This window comes from Erythrolamprus reginae, chromosome 1, assembly GCF_031021105.1.
Source record: "Erythrolamprus reginae isolate rEryReg1 chromosome 1, rEryReg1.hap1, whole genome shotgun sequence".
In the NCBI taxonomy this organism is placed as follows: Eukaryota; Metazoa; Chordata; class Lepidosauria; order Squamata; family Dipsadidae; genus Erythrolamprus; species Erythrolamprus reginae.
In genome coordinates this window covers 229359976-229380220 of record NC_091950.1, presented here as the reverse complement: position 1 = coordinate 229380220, position 20245 = coordinate 229359976, and the positions used below count along the sequence as shown (strand labels likewise).

The 20245-nt window shown below is 42.9% G+C and overlaps 1 protein-coding gene across 2 annotated transcripts in view; it reads left to right on the top strand.

The window, feature by feature from the left end:
- The first annotated feature begins 812 nt into the window (after nt 1-812).
- Nucleotides 813-20245, top strand: part of LOC139156615 (cytochrome P450 2K1-like) — a 35518-nt gene continuing 16085 nt past the window's right edge. Inside the window, exons 1-5 of one of the 2 annotated variants that reach the window (XM_070732469.1) lie at nt 813-1127; nt 3699-3861; nt 12026-12175; nt 14265-14425; nt 19245-19418. In XM_070732469.1, the coding sequence (XP_070588570.1) occupies nt 945-1127; nt 3699-3861; nt 12026-12175; nt 14265-14425; nt 19245-19418 (831 nt within the window). In that variant the 5' untranslated portion in view covers nt 813-944. Of the gene's footprint in view, nt 1128-3698; nt 3862-8655; nt 9700-12025; nt 12176-14264; nt 14426-19244; nt 19419-20245 lie in introns of those variants that run through there. The other variant, XM_070732470.1, reaches the window with a different exon arrangement.

Genomic DNA, 20245 nt, shown 5'->3' with positions numbered 1-20245 from the left:
CTTCCTTCCTTCCTTCCTTCCTTCCTTCCTTCCTTCCTTTCTTCCTTCCTTCCTCCTTCCCTCCCTCTCTCCTTCTCCTTCCCTCCCTCCCTCTGTTCTTCTCTCTCTCTCCCTCTCAAAACTAATTTCAAGGATTCTTTCAGGCAGGTAACAATTGCCCTTGAGATCCACCATCTAAGACAGGGTGTTTGGTGTCAGAGTAATTACGAAATTTCAGTTATTGATTGGAATGAAAGAGACTTACTGTAATTGACTAGTTCAAGGATGGACTGTTTGATGAATTATGAAATGAGCTAGTTTGTCAGGTACCCCAGACAAAATTATAGCATTAATCATGGTCTGCTTAAGATTCTGTGAAGAAGGGAACCGTATACTTTTATTCCCACACTGGAAACCTCTGAAGTTGAGCCTATTCATTAAGAGCCAGCAGAACTCTGCCTACTATTCAAGAGAAGTGACACTGTTGTGCCAAAGCTGCTTTTTCAAAAAAAAAACCCCAACAATGTGACTTTCTTGGTTTTTTCCCTTTGGAAATGCTTCATTTCTCATGCATGAGAAGCTGATCATTAGAACTGAAGATTCTTGGGTTATAAGCAAAATATAAGCAAGACGCCCCCTCCCCGCTCCCTCCGCCCCTGGTCAATGGTGTCCCTCTTTAGCAATGTTACAGTCTGGTCACCTTATGCATAAGCCAAGCCCACAGTGTTGTAGTAAAAAAATTGGTAGCCCTTCACTGGGCACAATCCTTACAAGTATCACAGTGAATGGTAAACAATCAAATATAGAGCAAGGTTCAAAGGGATTTAGCATAAGGGGCAGTCTGATGATTCAGTACAAAAACTAGCTAAGCTTCTGCTTAGTGCAATAGATTGAAATGCATGTCCGTATCATTTCTGTTTGCAGATTTCATTTTAATTTTTACTGAAAACTCCTTCTGAAAGGAAATGGCTTGGACAGGACTTGTTTTATTGTTACTATTATTTATTTTTACAGTTTTATTACTTTTCAAAATGGGTTGTTTCCAGAGTAACAGTTCCCAAAACCTTCCACCTGGACCAAGGACCATACCCATTTTAGGAAATCTGCACATAATGGATTGGAAGAGGCCTTATAAGACAATGCTAAAGGTAATAACTAATCATTAAGAACTATGAATGTTCTTTGCCAAATTTGTACTGATGCTGCTATTAAGTTTGGCAATTTATTAGGTTATCCCGTTAACTGGAATAAGATTGATACACTCCCTGTTGGTTCTAAGGAGTCTATGGAAATGTATGACTTTAACTTTGTTTTTGCATTTGTTTATATATGCTGCAAGGATTATACAAACAAAAATATTAATAGAATGTACATTTATTAATAGGATGTTAATAGGATGTATATTTTTCTAATTGTTTATCTGAAATAATTACACACACACACACACACACACACACTGCTCAGAAAAACAAATGCAACACTTAAAAAACAGAATATAACTTCAAGAAAATCAAACTTCTGTGAAATCAAATGGTCCTCTTAGGAAGTAACACTGGCAGTCTTTTTCACATGCTGTTGTGCAAATGGAATAGTTGTGCAAATGGAATATTTAATGAGAATATTTCATTCATTCAGATCTAGGATGTGTTATTTTGTTGAGCAGTATGTATATACAGTATATCTTATATATTAAAGGGCTTCTTTAATAGACACTTGGGTGAAGAGAGATATGACATTGAAACTTACAAAGGTCACTGGGTTGTAGGTTTTGTTCCTTTATCATTTCTATGAAGTGGAATGAGTTTTGTACATGAGACATGATGGATTCTGCATAGAGCTGGAGTTGTTTGGCAAGATTCTGTAGGGGTGAACCTATGGAGTTGACTATGGGTCTGAGTGGTGTTCCTTTTTGTGTATCTTGGGGAGGCCATAGAGCAGGGGTCCCAAAACTTTTTACACAGGGGGTCAGTTCACTGTCCCTCAGACTGTTGGAGGGCCGGACTATAAAAAAAACATATGAACAAATCCCTATGCACACTGCACATACCTTATTTAAAGTAAAAAAACAAAATGGGAAAAATATATTTAAAATAAAGAAGTAATAAAGTAATGTTTACTTCTTTATTTAAACTTAAATCAATAAACTCCCTCCATTTCTCCTTCCTTCGTTCCCTCCCTCTTTCCTCTCCACTTCTGTTCCCTCTCCCTTTTTTTCCTTCTCTCTGTTTCATTTTCCTCTCCCTTGTTCTTTCCCTCCATTATTTTCTCATTTTTCTTTCTCTGTCCCTCTTTTTCTTTCTCTCTCCCTCTCTCCCTTTCTCTCTCCCCCCTTTCTCTCTCTCTCTCCCTTTCTCCCCCCTTTCTCTCTCTTCCTTCCTTCTCTCCCTCCTTCCTTCCTGTCCACTTCTCTTTCACTCCCTCTCTTTCCCTTTTCTTTCTTTCAGTCCACTTCTCTCTCTCTCCGCTTCTCCGGTGGGCACCACTGCTGCACCCTCCCCTTGGCTCTGCCCCGACAGCTGCCATTGGTGCAGCGATAGTGGCAGCTCCTCTCGGACCAGGCCCCACCAGCGGCACATTCCCGTGCAACTACAGCCCTCTCCCGCCCCGGCCGGCACAGCCACCTTGTCGCTGACACAGGCGTTGAGGACCGCCCTGTCCCCCTTCAGGGCCTCTTTGACAGCCTTTCCGGCAGAGGTGCCACATCTGCCTCCCCGCCGGCTCCTGCCACGGCGCACAGCTCTGCTCACCCAAAGCCTGGCGTTGATGTTTGAGAGTGGGCTTGGAGCTCTCGGCATCAGCAGCTGCCACGGTGCTGTTGTTGTTGTCGCCGCGGTGGCTGCCTTGCGCCAGCCAGTAAAGCCAGCTGCCCGGGAAAGCAGCGCAGGAAAGCGGAGCATTGCAAAACAACTAAGTAGCCTGCAAGCTCCAACTACTCAGGATATCACCCCCAATCCACAAACATTAACTAATCAGCATACCTTGGTTACATCAACGACCTCAGGTGTTACCCCAATGACTCACCAGGAAGTTTCAACACAGCATGCAGCTGCTGAGCCATCAAACCACACCCACCCACCATAGAGGGAAGGCAGCTCAGGTCTCGCTGTGTTCACCCTAGAACAAGGACAGAAGCACCAGCCTGAAGATGACGAGTGTGACCTCGTCGAAATTTCATGACAAATCTCTGAATCTTACATGGGAAGAAACCCGAATATGCCAAGACCGTCATACCTGTACCCGTGAAAATCTACAAAAACACACACACACACACACACACACACACACACATATATATATGTATGTATGTATGTATGTATGTATGTATGTATGTATGTATGTATATATGTATGTATGTATCACATGTTTTTTTGCGGAAATTGCCTTGAAATGGCCCTGGGTTGGGCCTAGAGGCAAAAAGGAGCTGTGAAGTTCCTTCAATATACCAGGGTGATCCGACATAAAAAACATATATATATATATATATATATATATATATATATATATATATATATATATATATATATATGTGTGTATATGTATATATATATATATACATATACACATGGGGTTTTGCACTAGATGCCTTTAAATTCTTAGTTTATACCAGAAAAGATAGGAAGAAATACTTCAGCCTTGGATTTGTGAGGCATGATTTCCCTCATGTGAGACTAATTGTTGATCATATATCTGCCTCTCATTTTTCATCGGCTGAATTCCAGTTGTCAAAAGAATATGGTCCTGTTTTCCGTCTTCAAATGGGATGCCAGAAAATGGTGGTTCTGACTGGATATGAGACGGTCAAAGAGGCTTTGGTGAACCAGGCAGAGGCATTTGCAGAGAGGCCCATCATCCCCATTTATAAGGACTATTCAAAGGGGTTTGGTAAGTTGTTTGTTCTGGATTGCAGTTGACACTCCTTGCAAAACTCTAATCAATATCATGTACTCAGAAATACAATGAAAATATGATGGTAATAAATGGTAGTAAACTAAGGTGACTAGACCTCCCGCTTTTGGCGGGACAGTCCCAATTTTTAATCATTTGTCCCCCATCCTGTGGCATTTTTAAAAAGTCCCAATTTTGTGGGTAGCCCGCGACCTTCTCTCTGCCCTCCCCTCCTCTTCCCTCCCACCTCAGAAAATCTGACACAAAGATAAACAGATTGCCTCCACTGTTCCCTCTAAGCAGACCTCCATTGTTTCCTCTCTAATTCCTCCTCAGCTGTTCCCTTTATCTGGGAACTTTCTGCTCCTCCGACTTTGCTACCTGTGGAGAAGCCTAGCCTCCCTCCTAAACTGTGCTTTGATTCTTTAGAATGCTGATTGATGATGTTTTAGATAAACGTCACAGCATTGGTCTCTTTAGCAACCTTGATGGCTGCTCTCTGTGCAGAGCAACTTTGGCAATATCTATGCAAATGTTCAGCCATTGGAGCTGAAGGGCCTCCCTGCAGAGCATGTTGCATGCTGGTTGAGAGCTGTGGGAACAGGTAAAACCTCCTTTGAAATTTTCTTGGGTGTGTGTGTGTTAGAAGCCAGCTGGGATTGCAGAAGGCAAATTTTCAGTGCATCTCAGTGGCTGTGATCCACTAGAGCAGAGATCTCCAACCTTGGCAACTTTAAAACTTGTAGACTTCAACTCCCTTTGCTTTGTTGGCTGATGAATTCTGGGAGTTGAAGTCCACAAGTATTATAATTGCCAAGTTTGCAGACCCCTGTTCTATAGCAAAAGTTTATTCTCTTTTTTGCAATTTTTTTTTATTTTTCTCCATCTTCTCACAAATAAATTTGCATTATATACATACCTTTCAATATTACAAGCATCATATATAGTTACACAATTTAGTCTATTATTCCAGAATCCACTTCTTATTCAATTTTTTTTAATCCATCACCAATCTGCCCCCTTCTTGTTTTTTCTTGCACTCTCTCTCTCTTTCTCCATCTCTTCCTCCTCCCTATTAACTTCTTCACTCCTCCTCTACCACCTCTCTCTCCTTCTCTTCCTCCCCCTCTACTTCCTCTTCTACCCTCTTTAACCTTTCCTGAGTTTCTCCCATCCTAACTCAACTCATAATTAGCAGATTGATGGTATATATTCAAATTTAAAAATTACCCCTAACTCTTCCAAAAGAAAATTTGTTTATAAAATTCATTCATTAAAACCCTGCTGTTCTGTTCGAAAAACTTCCTAATATTATGTTCGGGTCACATACGACCCGGACCGAAAACTCTTCATTTGAAGTGCTTATGTTTGGTCAATTTGAAAACTTTTTTCACTTGGAAAGTAGTCTGAACATTTCTGCACACAATGATATGAAAATTGAAATGAAAAAAGTAAATCTTATTGGTTTATTTTGCGGATATATTGCATGCCCCCCCCCGTTTTTGTGATTTTTTTTTCAATTTATGGATAGTTTTGCTTGCAAAATCCATTCTATTTTACTAAAGTTGGTGTGGGATTGGTAGCTTGAACATTTCTGAACATAATGATATGAAAATTGAACTGGAAAAATTGATGCATATTGGTTTATTTTGCACATAAATGGGCCCCCATGCTTATACTCAAATAGGCTTATACTCGAGTAGGCTTATACTCGAGTATAAAACAATATGGTCTTATATTCAAAAATAAACCAATAAGAATCATTTTTTTTCAGTTCATTTCTATTTTTCTTATGTTCAGGATTGTTTCAAAAGGATATTCCAAATATTTCTAGCCAAATATGTATAAAAAGTGACAATAATGGCACACAGCAAGGCCGAGGGGGGTGGCCCTTTTGTGGCAAAAATAAACCAATAAGAACCATTTTTTTCAGTTCATTTATATTTTTCTTATGTTCAGGACTGTTCAAGTTAGTATATCAAACCTTTTGGGGGAAAATTCCTTAGGGATTTGTAGCCTTAAAAAGTAGAAATTGACACGAAATTCAGAAAGGATGGGGGGAGGGGCTTTTTGATCAAAATAAAAATATAAGTCTCAATTTTTCCAGTTCAATTTTCATATCATTATGTTCATAAATGTTCAAATTAGTTTTCCAGTTGAAAAAGTTTTCAAAAAGATCAAATTCAAGTACCTAAAAAAAATCATTTTGGTCCGGGTCTATATGACCCGAACAGAGTAAACATGACTTTTTTTTTGCCCAGAAAAAACATTTTCCCCCCACCCCCACAAATATTTCTTTGATGATCAGCATTGTTAAATTGAGTAAATGAATGCCTAAGATTTTAAAGAATATTTCGGATTTGGAGCATAAAAAAATAAAAAGTGAAAATGGATGCAAGCAGCCGAAGGGGGGGGGGCTTATTTCTGATGTTAAAAAACCAGTAAGAATCATTTTTTTCAGTTCCTTTATATTTTTCTTATATTCAGAAATGTTCAAGCTACCAATCCCACACCAACTTTAGTAAAATAGAATGGATTTTGCAAGCAAAACTATCCATAAATTGAAAAAAATTCACAAAAATGGGGGGGGGGTGCATTATATCCACAAAATAAACCAATAAGATTTACTTTTTTCTTTTCAATTTTCATAGCATTGTGTGCAGAAATGTTCAGACTACTTTCCAAGTGAAAACAGTTTTCAAATTGACCAAACATAAGCACTTCAAATGAAGAGTTTTCGGTCCGGGTCGTATGTGACCCGAACATAACATTAGGAAGTTTTTTTGCCCAGCAAAAACTAAGCCCCCCACCCCCCAAAAAAAATTCTCATAGAGAGAACCCCTGAAATGATGAAAAGTCATGAAATTTCAAGTTTCAGATATGCAGGGAAAATGTTTTACAGGGGACTCAAACTTGGTTTCGGGTCACATACGACCCGAACAGAACAGCAGGGTTAAAAAATCCAAAACTTTAATCTAGGTATATATGACAAAACACAAAGAAACTACCTCTGGTAAAAAAATCTAGTTTTGTCTTTTGAGTTCTCTATCACATTATTTCATTGTTCTAATCCCTCATATAATTGCTATACCATAGTTTTCCAAAATAGTTATTTCTTGTGCCTTTTCATTTTTAGGCCTGTTGCTTCCTTCCCTTCTTGAATCTCTTCCTCCCTATTTGTTTTTTCTTATTCCTTCTTTTATTGTAATCAAACACCTCTAAAATAACTTTAGACATATTGTTAAACCTTTTATCTTATATTCTTATATCTTATATTGTATTAAGCCAACTTCTGCCCAGCGAAAGTAAATATGAGCAAAAGGGGGTAGCTAAACTCCTGACCGGAATGTTGATTTATGCAATATACATATATGTACATATATACCAATACGCACATACAAATGTACAGACAATGAAGCATACACAGAATCACACATCCATCACAACTATATCATTATCATGTATTATGAAACTTTACATGTGTAAGTGTATACATTAAATTATATATACGTAAATATATAGACATACGCAGGGCCACCATCAGGAATTTTGGGGCCTCATACAGCCTAAGTGTCTGCCCCCCCCCCGCCATTTTAAAACTATTTTAAGTCGCCAAGCCACTCCATCCCCCGGGGATCATTTCCCGCTTCACGCCAAGCGAGGCGGTCCCATAGGCCCGTGTTTCCCAACCTTGGCAACTTGAAGATATCTGGACTTTAACTCCCAGAATTCTCCAGCCAGCAAATGCTGGCTGGGGAATTCTGGGAGTTGAAGTCCAGATATCTTCAAGTTGTCAAGGTTGGGAAGCACTGACATAGGTTATTTCAGGAACTGGGTTAAGCCGATTGTGTGGACTCGTCCAGGAGAAAGAAAGAAGCGGGAGTGACAAGGGAAAGAAAGATCCTCCTGGCATTGGTCAGGCGGAGCGAGGCTTATTTACGGCTCCTTGGCACTTCTCCCTTCTTGTTGACAAAAAAACATGTGCTTTCTAGCGAGGGGAGAGGGGAGGGGGATCCCACACCCGGCAGCCACCGGCGAGGAGCTGGAAAGGACGAGGGGAGAGAAAAAGCAGGGTACCAGCAGTCAGGCGGGTGTCTTGAGGGGGCACTCCCATCTAGAAGGAAGGGAAGAAAGGCGAGGGAGAGCTACGAAGGAAGGAAGGAAGGAAGGAAGGAAGGAAGGAAGGAAGGAAGGAAGGAAGGGTAAAAGGGTTGAGCAAGAGAGGAATGGGTGAATGAATGGACAGAGGGTGGGAAGGAAGGAAGGAAAGAGGGAAGGGACAGGAACAGAGGAAGGGTGCAAAGGAAGCAAGGAAAGGTGAAAGGGGAGAGTAAGAGAGGAAGGAGTGAAAGAAGGGAGGAAGGAGAAGGAAAGCAAGAAATGGAGGGAGGGAAGGAAGGAAAGAAAGGGAGAAGGGACAGGAACAGAGGAAGGAAGCAAGGAAACTTATGAAAGGGGAGAGTAAGAGAGGAAGGACTGAAGGAAGGGAGGGAGGGAAGAAGGTAGGAAGGAGAAAGAAAAGAAGAAATAGAGGAAGGGAAGGTAAAAGAGAGAAAGAAAAAGAGCAAGAAAGAAAGCAAGAGAGAGAATGAAAGAGAAATAAAAAGAGAGGGGGGGAATGAAAGAAATGGAAGGAGGGAAGGAAGGAGAGAAAGCAAGAGAAAGAAAGAAAGCAAGAGAAAGAAAAAAGAATGAAAGAGCAAGAGAGAAAGAAAGAAAAAGAAACAAAAGAAAGAAAGAAAGAAAGAAAGAAAGAAGGAAAGAAAGAAAGAAAGAGAAAAGAAAGAAAGAGAATGAATGAGAAATAAAAATAGAGAGGGGGAATGAAAGAAATGGAAGGAGGGAAGGAAGGAGAGAAAGCAAGAGAAAGAAAAAAAGAATGAAAGAGCAAGAGAGAAAGAGAGAAAGAGAAAGAAAGAAAAAGAAATGAAAGAAAGAAAGAAAGAGTGAAAAAGAACCCAGCCCTCACCAGCGCCAGCAGCAGGAAGGCGAGCGAATAAGCTAGCGCCCGCCCAAAAGAAGCCATCGAAACCGCGGAAGTACCGCCAGTGGATCTCCGGGCTGAACGAAGCGCCCTCCATCCCGGGAGACCCCGGTGCCTGGATGGCTTCCCTGCTCGAGGGGGGGGAGGCGAAACAGGCCTAAGGGAGTCCAAGGTGTCCCAAATAGCCACTCCACCCCGACTGCCCCAGTTTCCAGGGGGGGAGAAACGGGGCTCCTTGGCTGCTTCAGACCTTCTGCCCAGCTGCAAACCGCTCCGCCACAATTTCCACCACCTGCCTTGGAGAGTCTGGACCAACAACTGCTCCTTCCTAGAGTGGCAGAACGAGACAGGCGCCCCTTCTTTCCTCGCGCTGGGCAGAGAGCTTTTCCCTGGGAAACCTCCGCAACCCTTCCGGGCTGAATGAAGCGCCCTCCATCCCTGGACGCCCCGGGGCCTGGACCGCTTTTCCCCTCAAGTGGGGCCGAAAAAAGCCCAAGAGAGTCCAAGGGGGCTCAGACAGCCACTCCGCCCCCTGCCCGGTTTCCAGGAGGGGAATCCCCGAATCCCCGGCCCAGCACCTCCAGAGGCCGAAAGGCGCTGCTCTCTTGCCCTCACAATCCTTGGGGGACATAGAAGGCCGGCGGAGAAGCTGGCCAGGCTCAGTCATTTCCCGGCTTCCCCAGCAGCGCAGCTTGGCTTCCGTAGGGCCAAGTCACCCCTGCGCTTTCTTCCGTGGCTGCGATCGGGGCTCCCTGCCTGTCTGCCAGCCTCCCTGCCTTCTTTCCTCATGGGGGTGGGAAGAAGGTGCGGGCCGCGGTCAGAGAAGCTCCGCAGAGGCGAAGTTTGGCGAGGTGTCTCTGGTCCTTTTGCTTTCCTTGGCGCGCTTTTCCCCATCGCAATCTGGGTTGGGGAGTTTTTGGCGGGCGCCGGGCCCCCCCATTTTCCAAATTCCCCAGGCCTGTGACGCCACTCCCAGTAATACTGCCCTATCGGCGGCCCTGGACATACACACACATGCATACACACACATATGCGCCTGTAGGAACATACCCATAAATGGGTTGATAATAGATTAAATAATACTGAACCCAGAGGTATAATTAACCAACATTTGACCAGCCAAAGGTTACCTTAAATTGATGTAAAGAGCTCTCTGTAATGATTCTGCTTGATAATGAGTGCTAAATAAGCAAAATCCCTCAATCCTGTATGATCCAATAGTATGCGTATGTGGTATTACTAATACCACAATCCCTAAAACAAATAAGAGGTGGGCCTCCCCCTTAAAGTTAGTTAGTCCTACTACCCACCTCCCTTGATTTTAACTCAATGAATTAATTATTCCCATAATTTATTATTGTGTAATAAATAATCTATAATTAAAATTGCATAGTTGATAAATAAATTGAATTCTCCAGTTCTGTATATGCATGAACAAATCAGGAATAGTTCATTATTGGCAATAAATAAATTACAAATTGTCACCCTCAATTATAATTAATGGAGACTAATTAAATAGATCTCATTAAATCAATCCATGCTCCCCGTCCACACCAAACCACTCATGTGGGCTGAAAACACCAGATAGATTAGGTCTTCCAGCAGCTGGAAATAATCTATCAGAACTGATCATCCAAGGTATAAAATGACTTATATGTAATATATTCAGGGACAATGAGCCAGTGCCTCCTCGGGGAGCGAGGCCGGCCCATTCAAGCCGCTGATCCCCTCACGATGGCAATGAGATTCAGCCAAGCTATACCATCCCCCATCCCACAATAGGTAACACCTGACAGTTTTAATCAGTGGGGCATTGCGTTTCAAAATGGGAAGGAAACAGTTGGAATGCAAAGATCGTTTTAACATGAAGGGATTTAACGCCCAGGTACGAGCTTAAACAAGGCCCAAGCCCAAGGCGAGTGAAATACGGCCCCAATTTGGCCAGGTAACGAGACAGAGTATCAGAAGGGGGGATTCCTACACTTGCCACACAGCCCTCGCACCGCTCTTTAACCACGAACAGGCTCGGGATGCAGAAAGGCCTGCACCACGCCACGGAGAAAAGGGGGGGAAGGGGACCGCCAAGCGGAGGCCCTAACACATAGCCCCAGATGAAAGCAAAACAAGCCGCCCCCGGGGAATGGCCCGATCACGGGGGTTACAAAGCGGCGCGCTGCAGCCAGAAATGAGTCAAGCCGCTCCCGAGAACAACCCAATCCCAGGAGCTGCTCAGCAGTGCCGCAGGAACAGTCCAACGCAAATGAAAGGAGGGAGGGGAGGCCAACAACCTTTTCACCAGAATTATTTACAGTTGATAAATAAGGATTACATGTGGAATGTTTCATGTAAAGTTTTCATAGAGGGTAACATCAGAGAATTTGGGCAGCTTCTGGAAATCACAACAGATTGATTTGATTTAATCCCTCAGTGCCAACAGAGGCATCCAGAGAACAAAAGATATAGCAATTATTTTTATTTATTACATTTAATGGCCACCCATCTTACTACAGGATAACTCTATATCCTTACAGATATTAGATTAGATTAGATTTATTGGATTTATATGCCGCCCCTCTCCGCAAACTCGGGGCGGCAAACTCGGGGTATTTGTAATTGTTAATTGTACTAACAGTAAGAATCCAATCTTCGAACATGTTTATTTTACTTGTTTGCACATTTGGGGTCCAGGAAACCCCAGTATCGTGCATGCATTGTTCTTCAGTTGCCCCAAATTATGGTACCTGAGAATTTGCACAGCCAAGTCAGTACTAAATGTTGGAATTATCTGGCCCACTGTCTAAGGAAGGAAGGCAGGGCTGTTCTCCCAGACTTCAATTTGGATTATCTCCTAATATTTTTCCTTATAAGAGACATCAGGGATATTTTTATATGCTGAACTGCATATACAGTAAACATGCTGAACAGGGGTATTTTTAGATGCTAAACTGCAATTCTTAATTATCACAGGCAGCTTAAACTTTAAACATCACACTTAAGTAACCATCTGATAAGAGTATGAATAGTGCATTTGTTATGCTAGAAGTAAATAAATTCTTTCTATGCCCTTCAATTTTTATACTCTTCAGACATATTCATTATAATGGTGGAATTTTCCTGATTCAAACTGATCTTCAACTTGAAGTCTTATGTCTAATTTGACTCTTATTACCTCTCCAGGTATTGTTTTTACTAATGGTGAGAACTGGAGACAGATGCGGCAGTTTTCAATATCTGCATTACGGGATTATGGAATGGGCAAGAGGATTGTTGAAGACAAAATTAGTGAAGAGTGCAGTGTCTTGATAAAGATATGTGAGACTTATGAAGGTGAGTTGGTATTCTGTCCTAGAGATTTATCAGTTATCTTTCAAAACATTCTGTATCCCATTGCTACTGTTTCATGCACGCACTTGCATGCACGCAGAAGTGTCCAAGGTGGGTGGGCGGAGCCTTCCACCGCAGCCGCTAGCGGTTAGTAGAATAGGACCATACCAGTAGCACCCCTCTGCTGTTTCAAGGCAATCTATATATAGAAGATCTAGAAGAATCTTTTCAGAAAAATATGCCAATAAGTGTTATTTATGAGGAATTGTTATATTAAATTAGCTATTGAATTTTATAGAAAGATAAATCATTTCCAATATGAACATTGCTTTTGTATATGAAAAAGTGTCAGGAATTGGACTTCCTCCAGGCTTTGAGTCAGTAATATTCATGTTATCAAATTAAGCAGAATATGTTAAAAACCTAAGCTCTAAACCAACACCATTCACCACAATTCCTGGCTCTCCAAATGGCCCACTTTCCTGTAGCCAATCCCTCCCAAGCATTCCTGTCCTTTAACACTCTCCCTATCACCACAAGATCACATTGAGATTATTGCACAATTTAACCTTAAACTCATGGCTCAGGATTCTATTATCTTCATTCCTTGGAACATAATTTGCAACTATCACCAATATATAAACTTCTATTTTGATCCCACAATCAGCATAGCAAAATTTGAAAAAATTAAGAATGAATATGGCTAATAAAAATTATCAACATCTTTCTCCATATTTAATTAAATTATTATGGTAGCTTCCACCTTAATACTACATTTTTTCTCATCAACAATTCATTGCTTGCAATAAATAAATATGAAATGACAAAGATGAATTAAACTTGCCAAAACCTTTCTGGAATCCAAAATATTTCCATATGATGTTTGAAAATACCGTACATTGGGCATGATCACCATCTGCTTTAGGAATTAGGTTGTGGAGACTGCATTAGGAAAGAGTGACAAACAGTGGATGCAAAACCTTCTGAGGAATATATTAAACTTAACTTATCAAACTGCCTGTACATGTTTTATAGTCTAATGTCTGTTAGTTCTGTTGATAATTTCACCTTATCTTTATGGTCCAGTACTCTCTATTCCAGATTACAAGACACTCTGTTAACTCAATTCTGGAATGAATCAAATTTGGTCCTTAAAACATCTTATTCTAACAGTTTCAAATTTTGCAAGGAATGCAATCATTACAAATAACATAAATAACATCAGAAACAAATTGTAGATAAAAGTTAGCTTCCTCTCTAATAGAAAGAGATTGGACTCTGTCCTTCACTACAGAGAGGGAAACTGCTCTCTGAAGCCTTAGGTTTATTTATTAAAACTTTTGTGTTGCTCATTTTATTTTTCATGCTGCCAGAAACATGGTCTGTTCTTCCATTTCCATACTGATCACAGGGACTAGAATGCTGCTGCTGCATTTTACCTGTCATCAGAAATGTAACTGTTTCTCACTCCAAATAATGCATGTCTCTAGTACTACATTGGCATGTAACTACTTTTGGTAGGATAGGTTATAGCAGTGATGGGGAACATATAGCACTTGTGTTTTGCCCTAGCTCAGCTCCAATGTGCATGTGTGTGCCGGCCAGCTGATTTTTAGCTCTGAGGTGGTGTTTTTGGCTTCCAGAGAGCTGATGGGGGATGGGGGAGGGTGTTTGGAGCCTGGGGAGAGAGAAACACGAGCCTGCTGGGCCCACCAGAAGTTGGGAAACAGGCTGCTTCTGGCCACCAGAGGGCCTTTGGGGGGCTGGGGAAGCTATTTTCGCCCACTCCAGGCATTGAATTATGGGTATGAGCACTCATACATGCATGAGAGCGTGCACACACACACACACTTTTTTGGCACCCAAGGAAAAAAAAGGTTCGCCATCACTGGGTTATAGAATAATTCTTTGTCTTATTGTTAGTGATTTTTAGTTCATAAACCTGTGTTCTCTTCCTATCTTCTACCCAGAGTACAAACTAGCTTCCATGATAAATGCATGTAATCTTATCCCTAATCTTAAAGTAATGGAGAACATGTTTAAATCTGGGATTCTTTCACAATTCTGTTTTACATTTATTGCTCACGGCCAGGAAAGCCATTTGACCCAGCAACAATTCTGAAAGCTGCAACCGTCAATATCATAGTTTATTTTTTACTTGGCAAGAGGTTTGAATATGAAGATGCTACACTTCTAAGACTACTGGAATTAATTGAAGAAATTATACACCTTTTCGGAACCCCTGCTGTGTTGGTAATGTAATCTTTCATATGAACAAAAACATCATCCCTACAATTTATTAAGGTTTAATTTGTGAGATTTGGATCTTAATTAATTAGTAAACATGATTTATCATATCTTTAGCACCCACATATTTCATAGTTATAAAGTGGTGCTCAAGGCAGCAAGATGCACGTATCATGCCGCCTTGATTGCATCAGTGGAATCCTGCCCAGGAGCCCTGTTTAGGGTAACCTGCTCCCTTCCTAATCAAGGGGAGTTGGGAACCTTTGCGGGATAGTGCTAAGGACTTCAATAAGCCTTTCGCTGATAAAATTGCTCAGATTTGGACGGACCTTGACTCCAATTAGAACGCAGTGTTGGCTAACAATCAGTCAGTCAAGGTGACAGGGGCCTGTCTTAGTCCTATTGTGTGGGAGGAGTTTGACCTGGTAACACCTGATGAAATGGACAAGGCCATGGGAGCTGTGAGCATTGCCACCTGTTTGCTGGACCCATGTCCCTCCTGGCTGGTCTTGGCCAGCAGGGAGATGACACAGAGCTGGGTCCAGGAGATTGTCAACGCTTCCTTGAGGGAGAAGACCTTTCTAGCTCCCTACAAGGAGGCACTCATATGCCCTCTCCTCAAGAAGGCTTCCCTGGACCCAGTTGTATTCAATAATTGTCATCCGGTCTCCAACTTTCCATTCATGGGGAAGGTTGCTGAGAAATTGGTGTCACTCCAGCTCCAGAGGTCCTTGGATGAAACTACAGATCTGTGTTCGGAAACTACAGATCGTGCAGAATGCAGTGACGAGAGCAATCGTGGGCTGCCCTAGGTATGCCCATGTCACACCAACACTCCGCAGTCTGCATTGGTTGCCAATCAGTTTCCGGTCACAATTCAAAGTGTTGGTTATGACCTATAAAACCCTTCATGGCATCGGACCAGAATATCTCTGGGACCGCCTTCTGCTGCATGAATCCCAGCGACTGATTAGGTCCCACAGAGTTGGCCTTCTCTGGGTCCCGTTGACGAAACAATGTCGTCTGGCAGAGCCCAGGGGGAGAACCTTCTCTGTGGCGGCCCCGACCCTCTGGAACCAACTCCTTCCGGAGATCAGAATTGCCCCCACCCTCCTTGCCTTTCGCAAACTCCTAAAAAACCACCTCTGCCGTCAGGTATGGGGGAATTGATTCCCCCGGGTTGTTTCATTTTATGTATGGTTTGTCTGGGATGCATGACTGTTTTTATAATACAAGTTTTAAGCTGTCCTTTTTAACCATTAGATTTGTACTATGTATTGCCTCCTTGCCTTTCGTAAACTCCTTAAAACCCACCTCTGTCGTCAGGCATCGGGGAACTGAAACATCTCCCCCTTGCCCATGTAGTTTTTCTGTATGATATGATTGGGTGTATGTTTTTATATATTGGGGTTTTTTTAGACTTTTTAATGTAAAATTGTTATTTTTACATTTTTTAAATATTAGATTTGTTACCATGTATTGTTTTTGATCACTGTTGTGAGCTGCCCCGAGTCTATGGCATACAAATCTAATAAATAATAATAATAATGGGTGATGGACGGACAAATAGAATTGTCCTTGGGAGGCAAAATCCACAGCCACTCCGTCTTATCAGGGTTGAGTTTGAGTCTGTTGACACCCATCCAGATCCCAACAGCCTCCAGACACTGGCACATCACTTCCACTGTTTCATTGACTGGACATGGGGTGGAGATGTAAAGCTGGGTATCATCTGCATACTGATGATACCTCACCCCATGTCCTTGGATGATCTCACCCAGCGGTTTCATGTAGATATTAAATAGCAGGGAGGAGAGGACCGACCCCTGAGGCACCCCACAAGGGAGAGACCTTGAGGTCGACCTCTGACCCCCCCACTAACACCAACTGTGATCGACCAGAGAAGTAGGAGGAGAACCACTGAAGAACAGTGCCTCCCACTCCCAACCCCTCCAGCCGGCACAGAAGGATACATGGTCGATGGTGTCAAAAGCCCCTGAGAGGTCAAGAAGCACCAGGACAGAGGATAAACCCCTGTCCTGGGCCCACCAGAGATCATCCATCAACCCGACCAAAGCAATTTCTGTGCTGTAACTGGGCCTGAAACCCGACTGTTGAGGACCTAGATAATCGGCTTCTTCCAAGGACCACTGGAGCTGGAGCGCCATCACCTTCTCAACAACCTTCCCCATAAAGGGAAGGTTGGAGACTGGGCGATAGTTATTAAGTACGGCTGGGTCCAGGGAAGGATTCTTGAAGAGGGGGCGCACAAGTGCCTCCTTGTACGGAGTCAGGAAGGATCCACTCCCCAAAGAAGCATTGACAATCTCCTGGACCCAGCTCCGTGTCACCTTCCTGCTGGCCGAAACCAGCCAGGAGGGACACGGATCCAGTAAACAGGTGGCGGAATTCACAGCTCCAATGGCCTTGTCCACTTCATCAGGTGTCACCAGATCAAACTCTTCCAAGACAGGTGGACAAGTACGGTCCCAAGTCCCCTCATCTGACTCATTGTCAGTCAACTCTGCGATCCAATCGGAGTCGACTTTATCAGCGAAAAATGTATTAAATTCCTTGGCACTACTCTGCAAGGGCTCCCCAACTCCCCCCTGGTTAAGAAGGGAATGGGTCACCCTGAACAGAGCAGTCAGGCGAGATTCCACTTATGCAATCCAGGCGGCATGGTACGCGCATCTTGCCGCCTTGAGCGCCACTTTGTAAGTCTTAATATGAGCTCTTACAAGTGTTCAATCGGATTCTGACTTACTCTTCCTCCATCGCTTCTCTAGACGTCTCTTCTGGCGTTTCAACTCCTGGAGCTCCTCGTTGAACCATGGAGCTCTACGGGGTCCAGTGCCGTGGAGAGGTCGCAATGGCGCAATCCGGTCAAGAGCCTCCGCTGCTGCCTTATTCCAGGCCTCAGCATGAGACTCTGCCAAACTGTGGATGAGTGTATCTGGAATAACCCCAAGTGCCCTCTGAAAGCCCTTTGGATCCATCAGGGGTCTGGGGCAAAACCTCCTAATCGGTTCCGCCTCCCTGCGGGGAAGGATTGGAGCCAGGAAGTTAAGCTGCAGCAGAAAATGATCTGACCATGACAAAGGCAACACTTCTAAGCCCCTTAGTCTCAGATCATTACTCAATTGCCCAGAGAGGAATACCATGTCGGGTGTGTCCCCCCTTCATGAGTCGGACCCTGTACTATTTTTAGGGTCTGGATGGGTGCCAACAGGCTCAAACTCAACCCTGATAAGACGGAGTGGCTGTGGGTTTTGCCTCCCAAGGACAATTCCATCTGTCCATCCATTACCCTTGGGGGGGAAATCACTGACCCCCTCAGAGAGGGATAATTATTGATAATAATGGTGATTGGAGACTACGGAACAAACCTATTTGGATAAAAATGCTTTGATAGGTATACCAGAAAATATATTCATAGTGTTCAGCATTCTTTTTTTTAAATATATATATTAATTTTTAATAATTATAACAACAAATACACTACATAAAAGACATAAATGTGCACAGTTATTTGTGCTCCCACCACCCAACATCATTCATTCGGATCCTTCCACCAAAATAAGGGTATACTCTTATATTATTTTAAATCAAGAACATTACCATATTTACAAATTATAGAGTGATTTCAGTTTATTCTTTATAATTTGGTCTCTGATTCTAGTAACCATAAAATCTCTAACCCTGTCCCATCTTCCCATCAGTTCTTTCACTTTATTTTCATTAATCATATTCATCTTTGTATCCATAATTTCAAACTGAATGTCTTCCATCATGTACCGGTACCAATTTTGTATTGTTCATTTTGTTGCATCCTTCCAACCTAAAACTATTACTGCTTGGGCACTTTATATAGCTGCTTCTTTAATTTCTCTAAATTCACCCATATTACTTCTTACTACTAATACTGCCATCTCTTTTGTAATCACCCATTTTATGTTTAACATCTTATTAATTTCGTCTTGGAAACTCTTTCCAGAATTTCTGCACTATCAAACACTCCCAAAACATATGCATGAACACCCCTCTCTCCTGACATCCATGTCAACAGGCACCCTTAACATTCCGATAAATATACGCAAGTTGTGCAGGTGTATGATACTGCTTATGTAAAATGTTTCTCCTCATTTCTATAACCCTTGTATTCTTAATTTTCGTTATATTCTCTACTATATGCTTGGCTCTTTGCAATTCATTTTGCCACCATCTGGTTAGTCCCTGGATCACACACCCATCTGCCTGCGTTAACATCCTGTATATATTACCTGCCTGCTCCTTTGTACTGTCACTTTTTTCTCTAATTCTGTCTCTTCCCTTAATAGTGCTTCTTTATTTTCTCTTTCATTCAAGTACAGTATGTGCATATTGCATTTATTTGCAACCACCATTCTATTTGATTTCTACTAACTATCCATTGTTCTCCTATAGCTGTTCTATACTATTTATCCCCCTGCTCTTTAGCTCACCTATTATCTTGTTTAGGTTTGTTTCATTGTCTCTATTTATAACATACAACGTTGACAGCTTTGATTTATTTAATCCTAACTTTCCCTGCCACTTTTTCCAAATTTCTAAGGTGCCTTTCAGAGGGCCTATTAATTTATCCAAATCACTTTTATTCCAGCTTGTAAATATTAACTCTCTATTCCTTATCCCATTAATCTCTTTCAAACTTAATCCATTTATTTCAGATACTTGCAGCTCCATTAATCTTTCAATATGGAATGCATATCTATACAATTCTAAGCAATGGCTTCCAGCATTCAGCACTCTTATATGCTACTTCTCTTATTCCATACCGTTTCAGGTATACAATGTGTTTCCCAAGTTGGGATTCTTTTTGGATGCTCGGAAAAAAATAATAAATAACCGAAAAGAGTTTCATGAATTCATACAGGCCACATTCCTTGAAAATCTCAAAGAGTTTGATGAAAATACCCAGATGACTTTTATTGATACATTTCTTGTTCGGCAGAAAAAGGTAATACAGTAATACCCCGGTTATTGCGTCCCCAACCATTGTGAACAGGGTAATTTGCGATTTTTGAACCCGGAAGTCAAAACACCATCTGCGCATGCGTGCCCTTTTTTTCTATGGGCACGCATGCGTAGATGGCGCCGGGCAGATCAGCTGCTGGGCGGCTTCCCTGGGTCTTCCCCCTCTTGCTGGCGGAAGGGCGAAGCCCCCCCCCAGCACCCGCTCGCCCGCCCTTCGCCCTTCACCCGGGAAGTTTGCCAGGAGTCAGCGGAGAACGGCGCGCCTGTTTTAAAACGATCGGAGCCGGCCGGCTCCGATCGTTTTAAAACAGGCACGCCGTTCTCCGCTGACTCCTAAAGCGGAGAAGTTCGCCAGGAGTCAGCGGAGAACGGCGCGCCTGTTTTAAAACGATCGGAGCCGGCCTGGGGGGGCTTTCCAGCAACCCCCGAGCCCCCAACCCGGGCTTGGGGGTTGCTGGAAAGCCCCCCCAGGCCGGCTGCGATGTTTTAAAACACGCGCGCCGCTTCGCAGCTGTCTCCTGAAGCCGAACGCTAACTTCCGCGTTCGGCTTCAGGAGACAGCTGCGAAGCGGCGCGGGTGTTTTAAAACGTCGCCGCCGACATGGGGGGCTCGCTAGCACCCCCCCAAACCCAGGTTGGGGGTTCGGGGGGGTGCTAGCGAGCCCCCCATGTCAGCGGGGACGTTTTAAAACACCCGCGCCGCTTTCCAATGAGTCCCGAAGACAAACGCGGAAGTTTGACGTTTGTCTTCGGGACTCATTGGAAAGTGGCGCGGGTGTTTTAAAACGTCCCCACCGACATGGGGGGCTC